Source organism: Erythrolamprus reginae, chromosome 2 (genome assembly GCF_031021105.1).
Source record: "Erythrolamprus reginae isolate rEryReg1 chromosome 2, rEryReg1.hap1, whole genome shotgun sequence".
Lineage (NCBI taxonomy): Eukaryota > Metazoa > Chordata > Lepidosauria > Squamata > Dipsadidae > Erythrolamprus > Erythrolamprus reginae.
This window is the reverse complement of record NC_091951.1, coordinates 202979972-202998019: the sequence shown is the minus strand read 5'-3', so window position 1 is coordinate 202998019 and position 18048 is coordinate 202979972. Positions and strand designations below refer to the sequence as shown.

Here is an 18048-nt window from a genome sequence, read left to right as displayed (position 1 = left end):
CGCTTCACACCAGCCTCTCTCTCCTGGCCAGAGGTCTGCAATTTAGGCCGAGAGCACTATGCGGTAGTAAGTCCATCTTCTTCAGGCTGCCCCATTTCAAATTGCAGGTGGTGGTAAGTGTGCTGCCCAATTGTCCCCCTGGAGATGGAGTAAATGAATTCCATCGTATTAAAAAAAAAAAAATCTACATTGACAAAAGTAGAACTTAGCTTAAATTTCTTCCTTGAAGCAGTTTGAGGGCTTAGGAACTTTTTGTTCAGTTATGCAAGGAATTGGGCGGCATAGAAAATTTAATAATAATAATAGTAATAATAATAATAGTAGTAGTAATAGTAGTAGTAATAGTAATAATACTAATAGTAGTAGTAATAGTAATAATACTAATAGTAGTAGTAATAGTAGTAGTAATAGTAATAATAATAATAATAATAATAATAATAATCCCTCCAGCAGCTTGAAGTGGAACAGCCTGAACTTGACCATTTCCCGTTGAACGTGGCTTTTCTTTCCAGCCATTTGCTTGTGACAGTCTTGGAGAACCTGTCATGTCTCCTTGTTTCCACCTACCTTCAGCTTTTCTCTTGCTTGTTGTGGTGTGTTTTGGGGCGCAACTTACATTCCCCACTGACCAAGTGTATCAGGGCCCACGTGACTGCCTGGACTGTTTCTTCCCCTCCTTTCCCTGCCTGCCCCACTCATGATGGACAGGCATCCACCTCGTTTGCCTGTTTCCCCCCGTCTGCTCCATTCTTATGCAGCCCTGGAGTTATGAGTGGATGGGGCTGTGACATGGGGACCTCTCATCTCCCAGAATGGGAAACTTTCAAAGAACAAGCGGAAGAAGCTCAAGAGGAAGCAGAAGCGGCAGAGTCAGCTCCTGGCTGAACGACTTCGGGACCTTCAGCAGCAGGAGGACCGGGCAGGGACCAGCAAGTCCACAGAGACCACAGGTGAGATGTCTATGGAGAGTCTCGGTCGTCCCAGGTCAGTGATGGCAAACCTTTTTTTACTTGGGTGCCAAAAGAGCGTGGGCACGCACCATTGCATATGCGCAAGTGCCCACACCGTTAACTCAATGCCTGGGGAGGGCAAAAACAGTTCCCCCCACCCCCAGAAGGCCCCCTGGAGATCAGAAATGGCCTGTTTTCCAACTTCTGGTGGGTCCAGTAGGCTCATGTTTTTATTTTATTTTGTTTTATTTATTTATTTATTTATTTATTTATTTATTTATTTATTTACTTATTTATTTATTTATTTATTTATTTATTTATTTATTTATTTATTTATTTATTTATTTATTTATTTATTTATTGGATTTGTATGCCGCCCCTCTCCGTAGACTCGGGGCGGCTAACAACAATAGTACAAAACATCATGCAAATCCAATACTAAAACTAATACTAAAACATTTAAAAAACCCTTATTTATAAAACCAAACATACATACAAACAAACGTACCATGCATAAATTGTAAAGGCCTAGGGGGAAAGAATATCTCAGTTCCCCCATGCCTGACGGCAGAGGTGGGTTTTAAGGAGCTTACGAAAGGCGAGGAGGGTGGGGGCAATTCTAATCTCCGGGGGGAGTTGGTTCCAGAGGGCTGGGGCTGCCACAGAGAAGGCTCTTCCCCTGGGGCCCAAAGGCTTCTCTGGAGCCAGGGGAGGTTAAAAACACCCTCCCCCATCCCCCCTGGAGGCTCTCTGGAAGCCACAAACGCCCTCCCAGAGCCTCTGTGCGAGCCAAAAATCAGCAGGCTGGTACATACATGCACATTGGAGCTGAGCTATGGCAATGGCTTGCGTGCCAGTAGATAGGGCTCCACGTGCCACTTGTGGCACCCATGCCATAGGTTCGCCATCACTCTCCCAGGTCATGGTTGTCCCCAAGGTGCTTTTTCAAGAGGCAACTGGACTTTCTCTGTTTTTCTTGGAAGACGTCTCGTCCAAGAAGCTGCTTTTACTCTTGTATGTTTGTTTTTGTATGTTCCGCAGATTATTGTCCGCTTTGTTTAGGATTCACAGTCTGGACTGAAAAATATATTTAAGCCCAAGTTGTAAATACAGACATTCTGCACACATAATAGTATTATCTCCTCCCCCCCGCGAGGAATAAATGTCTGACTAGGCAAGTTTATAAAATTATTTCGCAGCTGTTATTATATGTATGCAGGTCTTGATTTATTTACCAGCAAAACTGCAGAAATTCTAAAGTCAGGCTTGTCCAACCGTACGGCTACATGTTGCCCTGGACAGCTAGCAATGCGACCCCACAAGATCATATTTTTAATACTACAGTGTTCCCTCGATTTCCGCGGGGGATGCGTTCCGAGACCGCCCGCGAAAGTCGCATTTCCGCGAAGTAGAGATGCGGAAGTAAATACACCATTTTTGACTATGAACAGTATCACAAGCCTTCCCTTAACACTTTAAACCCCTAAATTACCATTTCCCATTCCCTTAACAACCATTTACTCACCATTATTACTGGTACTCCCCATTGAATAAGACACTTAGTGATCGTGATATTTATAAACATAATTATTTATTAACAATAATAAATTTTGTTATTTATTTGCAAAAAATATTAGTTTGGCGATGACGTATGATGTCATCAGGCGGGGAAAACCGTGGTATAGAAAAAAACCCGCGAAGTATTTTTTAATTAATATTTTTTTAAAAAACCGTGGTATAGGCTATTTGCGACGTTTGAACCCGCGAAAATCGAGGGAACACTGTATTACAACATTTATATATGTTAACTATTTCTATGCGGCCCAAGACAATTCCTCTTCATCAGAGGGGAAATGCTGCCGTTGGAGAGCTGGTTGGGAAGGCACCGTAAGGCTCTGCCCACCTGCCCAGACGCCACCATTTGGGTTCTTTTACTCTCTGCACATGCCCAAAGCATTCTGTGCATGCGCAGAGGGTAAAAGAACCCAAATGGCAGTGTCTGTATGGAGCCTTGTGCTGCCTTTATGACCGGCTCTCTGATGACTGACAAGCATACCCAAACTGGGAGCATTTCACCCCTGCTCTTCATTCCTTGTGGCTCAGGCAAACCAAGAGGCTGGGCAACCATGCTTCAGGTCAGTGTTCAGGACCTTAATTGCTGCTCTCTAGCAATTAACTTTGAGTGACATCCTACCTTTGAGGCCAGATGTACAGTCAGCTGCCTGGCAATTAATGAACATTAGTTTATAATCCAGAATTAGTTTGTCTAATTTCCTTTTAAGATTGGTGGCCTTTACCCTACTTTACAGCACTGAATTTCATCCTCGAATGAAGTTGCACTACCAAGAAGTACAGTAGTTTTTAATTTCTGTGTCCCAATCATTTTGTGTTGGATTGTTGTTGTTATTATTATTATTTTTTTTATTTTATTTTTTTATTATTATTTATTAGATTTGTATGCTGCCCCTCTCCGAAGACTCGGAGTGGCTCACAACAACAAAACAGTACAAATCCAATTATTAAAAACAATTTAAAACCCTTAATATAAAAAACAGTCATACATCTCAGACAAACCATACATAAAACAGAAATGGCCCCAGGGAATCAATTTCCCCATGCCTGACGGCAGAGGCGGGTTTTAAGGAGTTTGCGAAAGGCAATGAGGGTGGGGGCAATCCTAATCTCTGGGGGGAGTTCGTTCCAGAGGGTTGGGGCCGTCACAGAGAAGGCTGTTCCCCTGGGTCCCGCCAAATGACGCTGTAGATTGACAGCCTCCAAAGACATTAAGAAACATCCAGTAGTTAGATAGTTAACTCATTTTATGTCTCCTAAGACAAACTTTATTTTTCTACTTTTTCTAATAAAAGTTTAGTTCATTCGAACATGCTTTGTTTGTACTTTAATAGCCATCTCCTCCGGAAGGTCCTGCCTCAGTCCTAACAGGCTGGGCACGCTGCAAGGTAGGACCCTCTGTTCCAACAGGGGGCAATCCTAATCTCTAGGGGGAGTTGGTTCCAGAGGGTCGGGGCCGCCACAGAGAAGGCTGTTCCCCTGGGTCCCGCCAAATGACATTGTTTCATCGATGAGACCCGGAGAAGGCCAACTCTGTGGGACCTAACCGGTCACTGGGATTCGTGCGGCAGAAGGCGGTCCCGGAGATATTCTGGATGATCCAAGTTTCATTCAAAAGGGAAATGAAAACAAGGTTCTGATTTTGGATCTTTACTTCTGAGACTTTGAATAAGACAAAGGGTTTTTTTTTTGTCAGACATCCTTTTTGATGTGCTTTTACTTTACTCCAAAGCATGTCATGGCATTGGGCCAGAATACATCCGGAACCGCCTTCTACTGCACAAATCCCAGCGGCCGATAATGTCCCACAGAGTTGGCCTTCTCCGGGTCCCATCGACCAAACAATGTCGTTTGGCGGGCCCCAGGGGAAGAGCCTTCTCTGTGGTAGCCCCAGCCCTCTGGAATCAACTCCCCCCAGAGATTAGAACGGCCCCCACCCTCCTTGTCTTTCGCAAATTACTCAAGACCCACCTTTATCACCAGGCATGGGGGAGTTAAGATATTCTTTCCCCCTAGGCCATTATAAGTTATGCATGGTATGTTTGTCTGTATGTTTGGTTTTTATAATAAGGGTTTTTAGTTGTTTTATTAATTGGATTGTACATGCTGTTTTTATCATTGTTGTTAGCCGCCCCGAGTCTGCGGAGAGGGGCGGCATACAAATCCAATAAATAATAATAATAAATAATAATAATAATGTCTCTGTCTTCTCCTCTTGGCTAATAATGTTTTCCTCCTTCTTGCCGCGATATCTTGGCCTTCCATTATTTCCGCAGAAGGGCATTGCAGTTGCCCCTTCTCAGTCTCTGGAGGGGGAGAGCCCTCAGGGGGGTCTCTGGCCTGCAGCCCCCAAAGCCTGACATCATCCTCTGGCTTCTACACACACAACGCCTACGACAGCTGCAATGGGCATTCCCCACCCGGAACCGCCAGCCATCATGTGAGCCCTGATTCTGCCACCTCCGGCTTCTCAGGATCGCTCTTCTCTGGATCAGCCCTCTCGAGCATTTCTAACCAGCGGGAGCGCGGTGGGCTTCTCTCACCCAGCAGTGAGTACTCGCTCCGACTTTAGGGGAGGGGAAGCAAGGAGAAGCAAACCAAGCATTGTTAACCATCCCAGCTTCCCACCTTGGCAATTACATGCCACCACCCGTCAGCCATTCCATCCCCTCCCTTCTTAATCAGACTTTCTTAAAGTTGGGGTAGCACATTATCCCTGAATTAACATGCCTCCTTAGCTCTGATTTCCATACCACAGTGACCCACCCACCCAAAATGGTGCTAGAGCAGCATTTCCATTCTAGAGAGGAGGATACGTGTGCTTTTATAGTGATTCCTCACAATGGTTCTTGTTCTTTTCTACCTGTCTGGGCAGCTTTTGGCACTTCTGAATTCTTGGTCAACCCCTTGGAACCCCAAAACGCAGACAAGATCAGAGTGAAGATTGCGGATCTGGGCAATGCTTGTTGGGTGGTGAGTAATTCGTGCATGTCTCTTCCCCGCTCCCCAATAATGGTAGCTGCCTGTAAGGAATGGAAAATTAGGGTTGTCTTTCCAAGGGTATCTGGCTTGTGTAGGAAGTTTCAAAATGGAAAGTCATGAAAATGCCTATAGGAAGAATAAGGAAGTCTTTTACATTGAAGGGGAGAAATGGTGTTAACAGAGTAATAGAATAACAAAGTTGGAAGGGACCTTGGAGTCCCAACCCCGCAGGAAACCTTATACAGTGATACCTCGTCTTACAAATGCCTGATCATACAAACTTTTCGAGATACAAACCCGGGGTTTAAGATTTTTTTGCCTCTTCTTACAAACTATTTTCACCTTACAAACCCACCACCGTCGCTGGGATGCCCCGCCTCCAGACTTCCATTGCCAGTGAAGTAGCCCTTTTTGCGTTGCTGGGATTCCCTTGAGGCTCTCCTCCATGGGAAACCCCACTTCCGGTCTTCCATGTTTTTGTGATGCTGCAGGGGAATCCCAGCAGCACAAAAACGGGTGCTTCGCTGGCAACGGAATTCGGTGGGGTTTTCTAGCGTGGGGAGCCTCAGTGAAATCACAGCATTGCAAAAACACAGAGGTGCAGAGGTGGGGTTTCCCATGGAGGGAAGCCTCAGGGGAATCCCAGCAGCACAAAAACGGGTGCTTCGGCTGGCAAAAGGGGTGAATTTTGGGCTTGCACGCATTAATCACTTTTCCATTGATTCCTATGGGAAACATTGTTTCGTCTTACAAACTTTTCACCTTAAGAACCTCATCCCAGAACCAATTAAGTTTGTAAGACAAGGTATCACTGTACTATTTTCAGAGAAATGGTTGTCCAATCTCTTCTTTAAAATTTCCAGTGTTTGAGAACCCATAACTTCTGGAGGCAAGTTGTTCCACTTATTAATTGTTCTCACTGTCAGGATTTTTTTCCTTACTTCTAGGTTGCTTTTCTTCTTGACTTGGTATGTGAAGGGAAATACGTGGAGGCATAGAGTTCAATTTCTATCTTTTCTGTAGTCACGAAATTGCTGTATATAACAGAAACAACACAGTGGAAAGTTACATATTTAGAGTCCATAAATTCATGATTTTATTAACTATACAGTATATTCTACCCTTATTCTAATAAGATCAGGGTGATGCATATGAAAATACAGATAGACCTCGGTTAACAACTTAATTTAATTTAATTTATTTGACTTATATGCCTCCCAATCCTGTGTGACTCAGGGTGGTGTACAACAATAAAATGATACAATAATACAGTGAAAGTCAAATATGAAACAGTAAAAAACAGTAAAACCCTGATTAGCTAATCACTCATTAAAACCCCTAAACTAACAATCATCACATACATACCAAGCAAATCAGAATTCGGCCATTGAGTAGGTGTTAACTCTTACGGCCCCAGACCTGCCAGCAAAGCCAGATCTTCATAGCCTTTCAAAGGCCAGTAGGGTAGGAGCAGTACGGACATTGGGCGGGAGTTGGTTCCAAAGGGCCGGGCCAGCCAAACCAGTTTGAGAGAGATTTCTGTGATTTTTTTGCTTTAGCGCAGGAAGCAAAATCTTGTGAGAGGATGTTGGGGGAAAGATCAAAAGCAACGTGAGGAAATATTATTTCACTGAAAGAGTAGTAGATGCTTGGAACAAACTTCCAGCAGACGTGGTTGGTAAATCCACAGTAACTGAATTTAAACATGCCTGGGATAAACATATATCCATTGTAAGATAAAATACAGGAAATAGTATAAGGGCAGACTAGATGGACCATGAGGGCTTTTTCTGCCGTCAGTCTTCTATGTTTCTATGATATGCGTGTGAGAGAGATTTTGGCAAAATGTCACACACACACACACGTTTTCTCGGAAGATTTTGCTTCCTGCACACACGCAGAAGCAAAATCTTGCCCGGTCACCTGGAGTTGCACACGCTTTGCGGTTTTTGCTACCAGAGCGCAGAGTGGCCCATTTCAGTATGGGACCCATTATTGCTCCGCCCCCTTTGCACTCAGTAACAGCCATGTCCCTGCCTGCGAGCCTGCTTATGAGCCCTCTGGCACTTGCATATCTGGCCTGTTTCCCCACTGACTTTGTTTGTTGGAAACCAGCAGGAAGTTGTGAGGGGGTGCTTCCTTAGCAACCCAGCAGCCTTGCTTAACAACGGCAAGGGAGACTACAGGGATTGCCATCACTAAGCATTGTGGTCACGTGATATCCATTACGACCACATTGCTTAGCAACAGAAACTCCTGGTCCCAATTGCCGTAGTAACAATCGTGATCTTTTATTCCTTGAGATGAGAAAGGGAGAGGATTTATTTATGCCAATATTAATAGCTGCAGTACCTGAAATATTTTTGCACATTTCTGCTTTGCTTAGTTTATTTTATTCCATCGACATTTAAGATGCTTTTTTAAAAAATCCATTTGGAATAGGTGATGCAAATGTTGCACAGTGGTTGCAATTCAGAAGCCATCTTTATATCTATTTAACTTTTCAATCTGCTTATCTAATTTGCTAAGTTTGTATAATATCTCCAGGACCGCCTTCTGCCACACGAATCCCAGTGACCGGTTAGGTCCCACAGAGTTGGCCTTCTCCGGGTCCCATCGATGGAACAATGTCATCTGGTGGGACCCAGGGGAAGAGCCTTCTCTGTGGTTGCCCTGGTCCTCTGGAACCAACTTCCCCTAGAGATCAGAATTGCCCCCACCCTCCTTGCCTTTCGTAAACTTCTCAAAACCCACCTCTGCTGTCAGGCATGGGGGAATTGAAATATCTTCCCCAGGCCTATATAATTTATGTATGGTCTGTTGTTTTTTAAATTATGGGTTTTTAACTTCATATTATTAGATTTGTATTGTACATTGTTTCTATCACTGCTGTGAGCCGCCCCGAGTCTATGGAGAGGGGTGGCATACAAATTTAATAAATAAATAAATAAATTAAATAAATAAATATTCAAAATATTGAAGTGGCCACAATGGGTGGCTTCACGCAACACAGTAGGTTGGTTTGTGATTGGCTAGTTTGCAATTCATTGCATCATGTGAAAGTATATTGGACTCTCAGAATTTTCAGCAGTCTCGGAAATTAAGTCGTATAGCTGGAGGTGTCCTGCATGAAGAAAGTTGACTTTATGATCCAGATTTGAGCCAAGAGTTTTTCGCCTCGCATTCAGGGAGCAGAGATATTCATGAACTTGCTGAATGCTTTTCACAAATTCTGCTTTTGCCAAGAGAATGCAAGCTGTGAGGCAGTGTTGCTTTTATTTTCATTTCCAAATTTCTAAAACAAATGCCTTTGCAAGATGGTTTTGTTTGTTTGTTTGTTTTGCTAACTTCCACTTTCTAATTATATTGCCAGGATACATTAAACCACAATGTAACCAACCATTTTGGAACCTAATCTGTGATTAGTTGATTATATGAACTTATCCCAAGTGATGCATTTATGGTTTGCTATCTCTTGGAAGCCAGGCAGTTGGGTTAAGTAAACCGCAGTTCAATTAGCTGTGAATAATTGTTGTGTCAGCCAAGCCCTTGAGTCTATCTTACTAAAAAGAACAGGGAGACAGAATTGTTGCAGAACAGTGCCTGCAGAGGAATAAAAGCTTATTGAAAAGAGAGATTTTCTGCCTCAGCATTCAAGTCAAATGAAATTGGGAATTAGCCTCCATCTTTTCGAATCAAAGAGCTGTCTTCTATTTTGAGACTAAATGGGATTCATCTGTTGTAGTTTTTTTCTTCTTCTCATTATGCTGTGGAGGAAATTTCATGACAAAAACCAGAGTTTTCTCCTAGCCTTAAGCATTGCATGCCTTAATTTCCTGAAAAGATCCTAAATGTTTCTATTTTCTTTAGTCCCTCAAACTTCAGGTAGAAGGTGGTAGATGCAACATATTAATGCATTGATAGACCAGGGTGCAAAACTCACATGAAAGCCATTTGGTACCATGATCAAGGTAGACTCTGTTCCTGGGAGAGTTACTTTGGGGTGGGGGGTGGGGTGTACATTAGGGTGGGTAAGCTAAAAATCTTGTAGGAGGAATTAGACATGGCAGGAAGAATATTTGGGTCATTGTTTGAAAGGCTGTTTGTCCAAAGAGTTGAAGATGAGGATATATGCCAGTGATGGTTATGACCTATAAGTGTTGGTTATGACCTATAAAGCCCTTCATGGCACCAGACCAGATTATCTCAGGGACCGCCTTCTGCTGCACGAATCCCAGCGACCAGTTAGGTACCACAGAGTGGGTCTTCTCCGGGTCCCGTCAACTAAACAATGCCGCTTGGCGGGACCCAGGGGAAGAGCCTTCTCTGTGGCGGCCCCGGCCCTCTGGAACCAACTCCCCCCAGAGATTAGAATTGTCCCCACCCTCCTTGCCTTTCGTAAGCTACTTAAAACCCACCTCTGCCACCAGGCATGGGGGAATTGAGATACTCTTTCCCCCTAGGCCTTTACAATTTTATGCATGGTATGTCTGTATGTATGTTTGGTTTTTATAATAATGGGTTTTTAATTGTTTTTAGTATTGGATTATTATTATATGCTGTTTTATTATTGCTGTTAGCTGCCCCGAGTCTCCGGAGAGGGGCGGCATACAAATCCAATAAATAAATAAGATGGCGAACCTATGGCATGGGTGCCACAGGTGGCGCGTGGAGCCATATCTGCTGTCATGCGAGCTGTTGTCCTAGCTCAGATCCAATGTGCATATGTGTGCCGGCCAGCTGATTTTTGGCTCGCACAGAGACTCTGGGAGGGTGTTTTTGGCTTCCGGGGGTGTGTGGGGAGGGTGCTTTTACCTTCCTTCAGCTCTAGGGAAGCCTTTGGAGCCTGGGGAGGGCGAAACACAAGCCTACTGGGACCCACCAGAAGTTGGGAAACAGAGGGCCTCCGGGGGGCCAGGGGAAGCTGTTTTGCCCTCCCCAGGCATTGAATTATGGTTGTGAGCACTCGCCATCACTGATCTATGCTATGCACACACCAGAGTGGATAGATGCTTCTTCATTCTCTGCTTCTTTTCTTTAGCACAAACATTTTACAGAAGACATTCAGACTCGCCAGTATCGGGCTTTGGAGGTCCTGATTGGTGCTGTCTATAACACTCCGGCTGATATCTGGAGCACAGCGTGTATGGTAAGTTCTCAGAAAAAAAGTTCTTGTTTGGCTTCTTTGTAACTTTTATGCCAATTCCTCCTGCTGACAGTTGCCTTTATGCAGAATAGGTTTTTAATTCCAACACATCGTTCAATGCAATTTGCAGCTAAGCATTGGCTGACATATTTTTCAAGTTCCGCTGTGAATTCCCTTGCAACCACAAGTCATTTTGTCACCTAATTTATTATCTTTTAAACAGCTAGCTCACAGTTTCTTCACCTCCCCTGTGGTGGTTGTGATAATAAACAAACTTTGCTTCAAACCAAGTATATAAATGTTAGGTTGTTGCTTGTTTGCATTGATAAGGTAATAACTTTGCATTTAAAGCGGTAAAACAGAACAAAAGCCCTGACCAAATCCTAAATAAATTATTTTAGAAGTCTTTAACCACCCAAAACCGGTAGGTAGGTTTCCCCCATACTTCAGAGACAGATAGATAACCTTAAACACACACTAAACAATTTCGATTCATTCTTGCGATGCTTTTAAATGATGATTAAACAATGTGTGTGAACTGTGTGTTTAGGAGTCACAACCCAGTTTAATCACCTGAAATCTTTTGTCAGTAGTCCGAGGGGGTGATACACCACCTTCTGCTGCCAATGAGTAGCAAGTTAAAAGATACTAACATCCCAGCAGGCCTCTGAATAAGCATATAAAGCAACCTTTTGTTTGCAATTAACCAAACCAAAAATTAAGAATATTCAAAGTGTTGGTTATGACCTATAAAGTCCTTCATGGCATTGGACAGAATATCTCTGAGACCACCTTCTGCCGCACGAATCCCAGTGACCAGTTAGGTCCCGCAGAGTTGGCCTTCTCCGGGTCCCGTCGACTAAACAATGTTGTCTGGTGGGACCCAGGGGAAGAGCCTTCTCTGTGGCAGCCCCGACCCTCTGGTATCAACTCCCCCCAGAGATTAGGGTTGCCCCCACCCTCCTTGCCTTTTGCAAACTCCTTAAAACCCACCTCTGTCGTCAGGCATGGGTAAATTGATTCTCCTGTACCGTTTCTGTTTTATGTATGGTTTGTATGATTGCTTTTTATATTAAGGGTTTTAAATTGTTTTAATCATTGGATTTGTACTGTTTTTGTTGTGAGCCGCTCCGAGTCTTCGGAGAGGGGCGGCATACAAATCTAATAAATAATAATAATAATAATGTTGCTGATCCCAGGCTTAAGTTAACCATGCAATCACATTTGCTGAAGATAATGTTAAATTGAGTACTGTAATACTAAAATCCAGCCCACAAATAGTGCCAGTGAACCCCTTCCCTTTGTATACTTGCAATGTGATTTTTAGAGTGTGATGAAATAATTTAATAATTTAAATTTAATAATTTAAGCACTACTTACTCACTCACAGCTCTCAACAAAGAACAGGTTGAGAATTGGAATCCTGAAAAATGATTCATTTGCAATATCGTGGGTTCTGGGGAAGGAGAGTCTCATTTTTTAGCTCCACTGGAGCGTTATCTCCATACACAAGATATAAATTCCCTCCTACTTTTACTCGGCAGGCTTTTGAGTTGGCGACTGGAGACTATCTCTTTGAACCTCACTCTGGAGAAGATTATTCAAGGGACGAAGGTAGAGAACACTGTCTGGGTGAACTGCGGAGGGTGATGGGTGTGGAGTTGAGTAGTTTTCGATCTTGGCATCTTTTCAGTCCAAGGGGAAATCTGGGAGTTGAACTTCACACATCTTCAAATTGCTAAAGTTGAGAAACACACATGTGGGGCGAAGCTGCAGAGTTTCATGAAGTTGCCCAGACAGGTAGAAAAGAACAAGAACCATTGTGAGGAATCACAATAAAAGCACACGTATCCTCCTCTCTAGAATGGAAATGCTGCTCTAGCACCATTTTGGGTGGGTGGGTCACTGTGGTATGGAAATCAGAGCTAAGGAGGCGTGTTAATTCAGGGATAATGTGCTACCCCAACTTTTAAGAAAGTCTGATTAAGAAGGGAGGGTTATGCTGAGAAAGCGACTGGACTATTTTTTTAAAAAAAATTCAATTCTATCTATCTATCTATCTATCTATCTATCTATCTATCTATCTATCTATCTATTTATTTATTAATTGGACTTGTATGCCGCCCTCTCCTCAGACTCGGGGCGGCTAACAATGATAAAAAACAACATGTAACAATCCAAGTTAATAAAACAACTAAAAACCCTTATTATAAAAACCAAACATACACACACACACAAACATACCATACATAACTTGTAATGGCCTAGGGGAAGGAATATCCTAACTCCCCCATGCCTGGCGACAAAGGTGGGTCTTGAGTAATTTGGAAAAGACAAGGAGGGTGGGGGCCATTCTAATCTCTGGGGGGAGTTGATTCCAGAGGGCCGGGGCTGCCACAGAGAAGGCTCTTCCCCTGGGGCCCGCCAAACGACATTGTTTGGTCGACGGGACCCGGAGAAGGCCAACTCTGTGGGACCTTATCGGCTGCTGGGATTCGTGATCACGACAGGGAATGCTGAGGAAACAATTTCAATGTGGGAAGAGAAATGGGAAACCCATATTGCTTTGAATTGGGCAGGTAAAAGAGTCTAGGACACATTAGTCCAAAATCACTCCACATTGGTTATCCAGATCTCCTAGGACAGTGATGGCAAATGTTTTTTTTCTCGGGCGCCGAAAGTGCGTGTGCACACACTATTGTGCATGCGTGAGTGCCTACACCCATAATTCAATGCCACGGGAGGGTGAAAACAGCTTCCCCCACCCGCCAGAGGCCCGAAATGGCCTGTTTCCCAACTTTTGGTGGGCCTAGTAGGCTTATGTTTTGCCCTCCCCAGGCTCCAAAGGCTTCCCTGCCAAGCATGCGTAGGCAGCGGGGAGCACAGAGAGGTCATGTGCACATGTGCAGGGGCAGGGCACACGAGAGTGTCATGCATGCATTGCATTATGGGCTTTGGCACATGACGACAAAAAAGTTAGCCATCATAATATCTCTTGGCTGCTATTTGTATTTATTTTTTTTGTACTGTATTTTAACTGTTCCAATTTTTTTCTTTATGATTGTTCACTTCCTACTGGTTTGAGATGAGAGGCTTATACAAATCGAACGAATAAATACTTCCTGTTGCTACCGAAGAGAAAGTTCTGACATCAATTCTTTTCTTCCATTTTGAATACACAGCCAGTTACTCAAAAGATGTAGAAATAGAAGGCCATGTCCCAGGCTTATACATCCCAGAATCCCCTGTATTCATAGCTTGTAGCAGAGTTGAGCGGCCCCTCCTAACGGGGGCTCACGGCAGTAATGCTTTCCTTCTTTCAGATCATATTGCCCACATTGTTGAATTACTTGGTGATATCCCACCGCACTTCGCTCTTTCGGGGCGGTACTCACGTGAGTACTTCAACCGGCGAGGTGAGTTGGAAAATGTAGCATTAAATTTGCTTAAAGGAAGAGAAAGGTCAAGTTCTCCTGAACAAAAAATACCAGGCACAGGGTGAAGGTTAGAAAGACTTAAGTGTTCTGGTTGAACCAGGAAAAAAGAGTGGTCTACCCGCTCGCAGTAAATTTCGAATGAAGGTTGCAATGTTTACTGCGATGAGATCCAGAATGAAGTTACCTGACTAATAATTGTGATACATGGTATGATTGAGTAATACATAGGGTTTTTAGCTATAGTTTTTTTTTAATGTACAGTGTATTAGATTTGTACTGTATGCTGTGTTTTTATATTTACTCTTTAAGCCGCCCCGAGTTTTCAGAGAAGGGCGGCATACCATTCTAATAAATAATAATAATAATAATATTTCCATGCAGTTTGTAAACCTTTATATCATGTCTGTATGTCAGTGCCTTTAATATACAACCATATTCTCCATTGATGTTCTCTTGTGTCTACTTTGTACCAGGGACAAAATGGTCCCAGTTCGCTTGTGTCTGTCAGTCTTTGGAGATCCAGGCCCAGAGGGTGAGGCTCCGCCCACCTACCCGGATGCCGCCATTCTGTGCATGCGTAAAGTGTTCTGTGCATGCACAGAAGGTAAAAGAACCCAAATGATGGCGGCCAGGCGTTCCCTTTGCGCCCAGTCCTCCGACGACCAACAGGCACGAATGAACCGGTAGCATTTCACCCGTCTTGTACACGTATGAGCGTGTGAACGTTAGGTTGCTGCCGATCACTGACATCACAGTATTTGCCGAGACCTTTTCAACTTTCCCATTTGTTTGCCTGTCTTGCTAGGGGAACTACGTCACATAAAGAACCTGAAGCACTGGGGACTCTACGAGGTCTTAGTGGAGAAATACGAGTGGCCCCTCGAACAAGCAGCCCAGTTCACGGACTTCCTGCTGCCCATGATGGAATACATCCCAGAAGACCGTGCTACAGCTGCCCAGTGCCTCGAGCACCCATGGCTAAACTCTTAGGAGACAAACCTTGCTAGAAGAAACTGATTGATGAAATAAGGGAATTCTAGCCCACGTGGAGTTTCCTGGCTCATGGTGTAGCCTGATATCCTGGAGTGATGGATGTGGGGAAGAATGTTTCCTCCTTTTAGTTCCAAGATTGGAGACTGGCTGAGTTCGTACGACTGGACTGGAATCCCACACATTGATTTATGGCTACTTCTGAAGCACAAATGAAAGACGACCAGGATTTCTTGCCCTTTTTTTCTTTCTCTTTTGTTAGCGTATGCCTTCTGGGTTGACCGTGGCCATCTTCTCTAGGTGCCATTTGGGATAATGCTGTTTGGACTGTTTTTAACCAGTTCTGAGATTTCTTGCAGGTTGGTTTTTTTTCTCTCTCGCTCTCTCCCTTTTAAGGTATGTGTTTAAAGGTTCCCACCCTTAAAAACCAAACAAGTGTGACAGAAAAGTAATTTGAGAGTAATGGGTAGGTGCAAGGTGGATGGTGGATGGTGAGTCAGGTGTACCTGAGAGTTGGAGCAAGAAGCTGGAAAGAGCTGCCAACTTTTGTGTTGTTGTTGGAAGAAAATAGAAGATCCTACTCTCTCCCCTGCCTAAACTTTTATTTTAACTCCAGGAAAATGTGGCCTTTTTTTCTGAGCAACAATTTATACAGGCGAATGAACATTTTGTAAGAGTTACACGATATTGATGTAGAAATTTAACAGTGGAAGCATGTAGCAGTATGAGAAAACCTGCGGGAAAAAGAAAAAGAGCTACATCAATAGCAAAGTGGGAGAGGAAGGATTCTTATTCCGGTGGGTTCTGAATACTTTGATTAAAGTTTTCTGGGAAGATTTTCCAAAGTTGTGACCCGCAGCTGAATAAACAGAAGGATGTAATAGTACCCCTCCTCCTTCCGTGAGCATTTATGGCCCCTTTCCATATTATTAGACTATAGCCCCCCTCCAATATGCATGCTTTTCACTAATCGGGGGTTGCATATCTGCTCATCATTTGATATCTTGAGAAACTCAATTCAAAAAAATAGTTGTGGTTGGAAAAAATGTTTTGAAAGATATGTACGGTAGTAAGAAATTTTTTAGCATCCTGATTTTTTTCTAATATGCCTTGTGCTGTCCAACATTGTTTTTACTCCTATGCCGTTTCATTTCCTTTAGCCAGTTTATTTTTTTTTAATCCGATTTTTGAGATGGTTAGGAATAGAGAACAATCCCCGCTACCGTTTGCAGGATTGGGAGTTGGGTGGGGGAGGGAAATCCAGCTAGCTGTATGCACGGTTAGTGTGTTTTCTTGGCAGATGTTTGGGGGTTGTTCACACTGTTGCCCTCTTGGGCTGTTGTTGCAACTCCTATTCTGATTTTCAACAGGGATGCTACTTGCGATTATTGATTTTTTTTTTTTAAAAAAGAAAGAACGGCTACTCATAAAAGTTTGATTCAGACGAGCAAAATTATTCAAGCTACTTTGTGCCTTTACAATGGAAACCTATTGTTTTCTGGATGCACTGAACAGGGATGGAAAGAAAAGTTAAGAGATGTTACATGGCAAGACTTTTTCCTCCCCCTTTCCACTCCCAAACGTCCTAGGAAAGGAATGCAAAAGAAATAACAGGCCTGGAGCCAGGAGGAAAGCCAACATCTTTTCCTTTTCCTAGAGAACGCTCTGTTGGAGCTAAGTCTTGAATCTGGAGCCTCTGGTGGGAAGCCGGAACTAAAAGATGTGGTTCTGATGAGGGGTGGATTGCTCCAACTGCTGCAATCGGTGCACTGCGCGCACAGCTTTGGGTGTCTTGCATGCACACATGCGTCACGGCATATTTTTGCTTCCTGTTCATGTGCAGAAGCAAAAAAACCCACTGGGATGTGTACACACCTGAGACACCCAAAGCTGTACGCACCGCTCAACTTTTGCTACCGGTGCAGTGTTGTTTACCATTCCGGTAGGATCCCACTACTGGTTCTGATTCTCCTGAACACTCCAGCCCCACCTGGGGCGGTGAATGGGGGGAACACCTGGTGAAAATACTGTTTATACCAAAGTTGTGTTGCCCCAGAACCAAACCCAATGAAGGCGAGTCAACTCTTGTTTTCTTGCACTGTTACCTCCCCAATGAGAAGCCATGGCCTTGATTGAAGAGGTGCTGCTCCATGTGTGCCAGTGTTGGGGTGGGGGGAAAGTATGCGTGGAAGTGTTTTGAATGCTGTGCTGTTACAGGGATTGAATTCCCCACCAAAAAAACACATTTTTTTTCATTAAAATATTTGCAATAACTTTTGAATTTTCCTTTCTTGTGCACAAGTAACAGGGATGGGAACAGATACAGTTTGCACAGAGGTTGAAGCTAGCAATTCTTATGTACTTTTAAAACTGGTCCTGCTCAGCTACTCCAAATCTATTTTAAAAATCCATGCTTTCTGCAGCAGGAATACAGTGATCCCCCGGTTATTGCGTCCCCGACCATTGCAAACAGGCTAATTTGCGATTTTTCAACCCGGAAGTCAAAACACCATCTGCGCATGCGTGCCCTTTTTTCTATGGGCACGCATGCGTAGATGGCGCCAGGCAGATCAGCTGCTGGGCGGCTTCCCTGGGTCTTCCCCCTCTTGCTGGCGGGAGGGCGAGCGGCGGGCATCAGCAAGGAGTTTCCCCACCGCCCACGCAAACTCCTCGCTGCCGCCCGCCCTTTGCCCGCCCACGCCGTTCATTCTCGCCGCTTTCCAGCTGAGTCCTGAAGCGAATTCGCTTCAGGACTCAGCTGGAAAGCGGCGAGAGCGAGCGCCAGCGAACGGCTTGTCCACCGCCTGCCTGCCCGCTAGCGAGGAGCCGAAGATTGGGGGCGGCGCGGCTGTTTTAAAAATTCGCCGCCGGCATGGGGGGGCTTGCCAGCACCCCCCGGACCCCCAACCCGGGTTTGGGGGGCTGCTAGGAAGCCCCCATGCCGGCGGCGACGTTTTAAAACGGCCGCGCC

At 44.2% G+C, this 18048-nt stretch overlaps 1 protein-coding gene across 2 annotated transcripts in view; it reads left to right on the top strand.

Annotated features, from left to right (window-relative positions):
• Positions 1–17350, top strand: part of SRPK3 (SRSF protein kinase 3) — a 46190-nt gene extending 28840 nt beyond the window's left edge. For both annotated transcript variants that reach the window (XM_070741348.1, XM_070741347.1), the window contains 7 exons: positions 812–950; positions 4799–5071; positions 5398–5495; positions 10546–10653; positions 12195–12264; positions 13974–14066; positions 14893–17350. In XM_070741348.1, the coding sequence (XP_070597449.1) occupies positions 812–950; positions 4799–5071; positions 5398–5495; positions 10546–10653; positions 12195–12264; positions 13974–14066; positions 14893–15077 (966 nt within the window). In that variant the 3' untranslated portion in view covers positions 15078–17350. The remainder of the gene's footprint in view (positions 1–811; positions 951–4798; positions 5072–5397; positions 5496–10545; positions 10654–12194; positions 12265–13973; positions 14067–14892) is intronic.
• Positions 17351–18048: the final 698 nt, after the last annotated feature.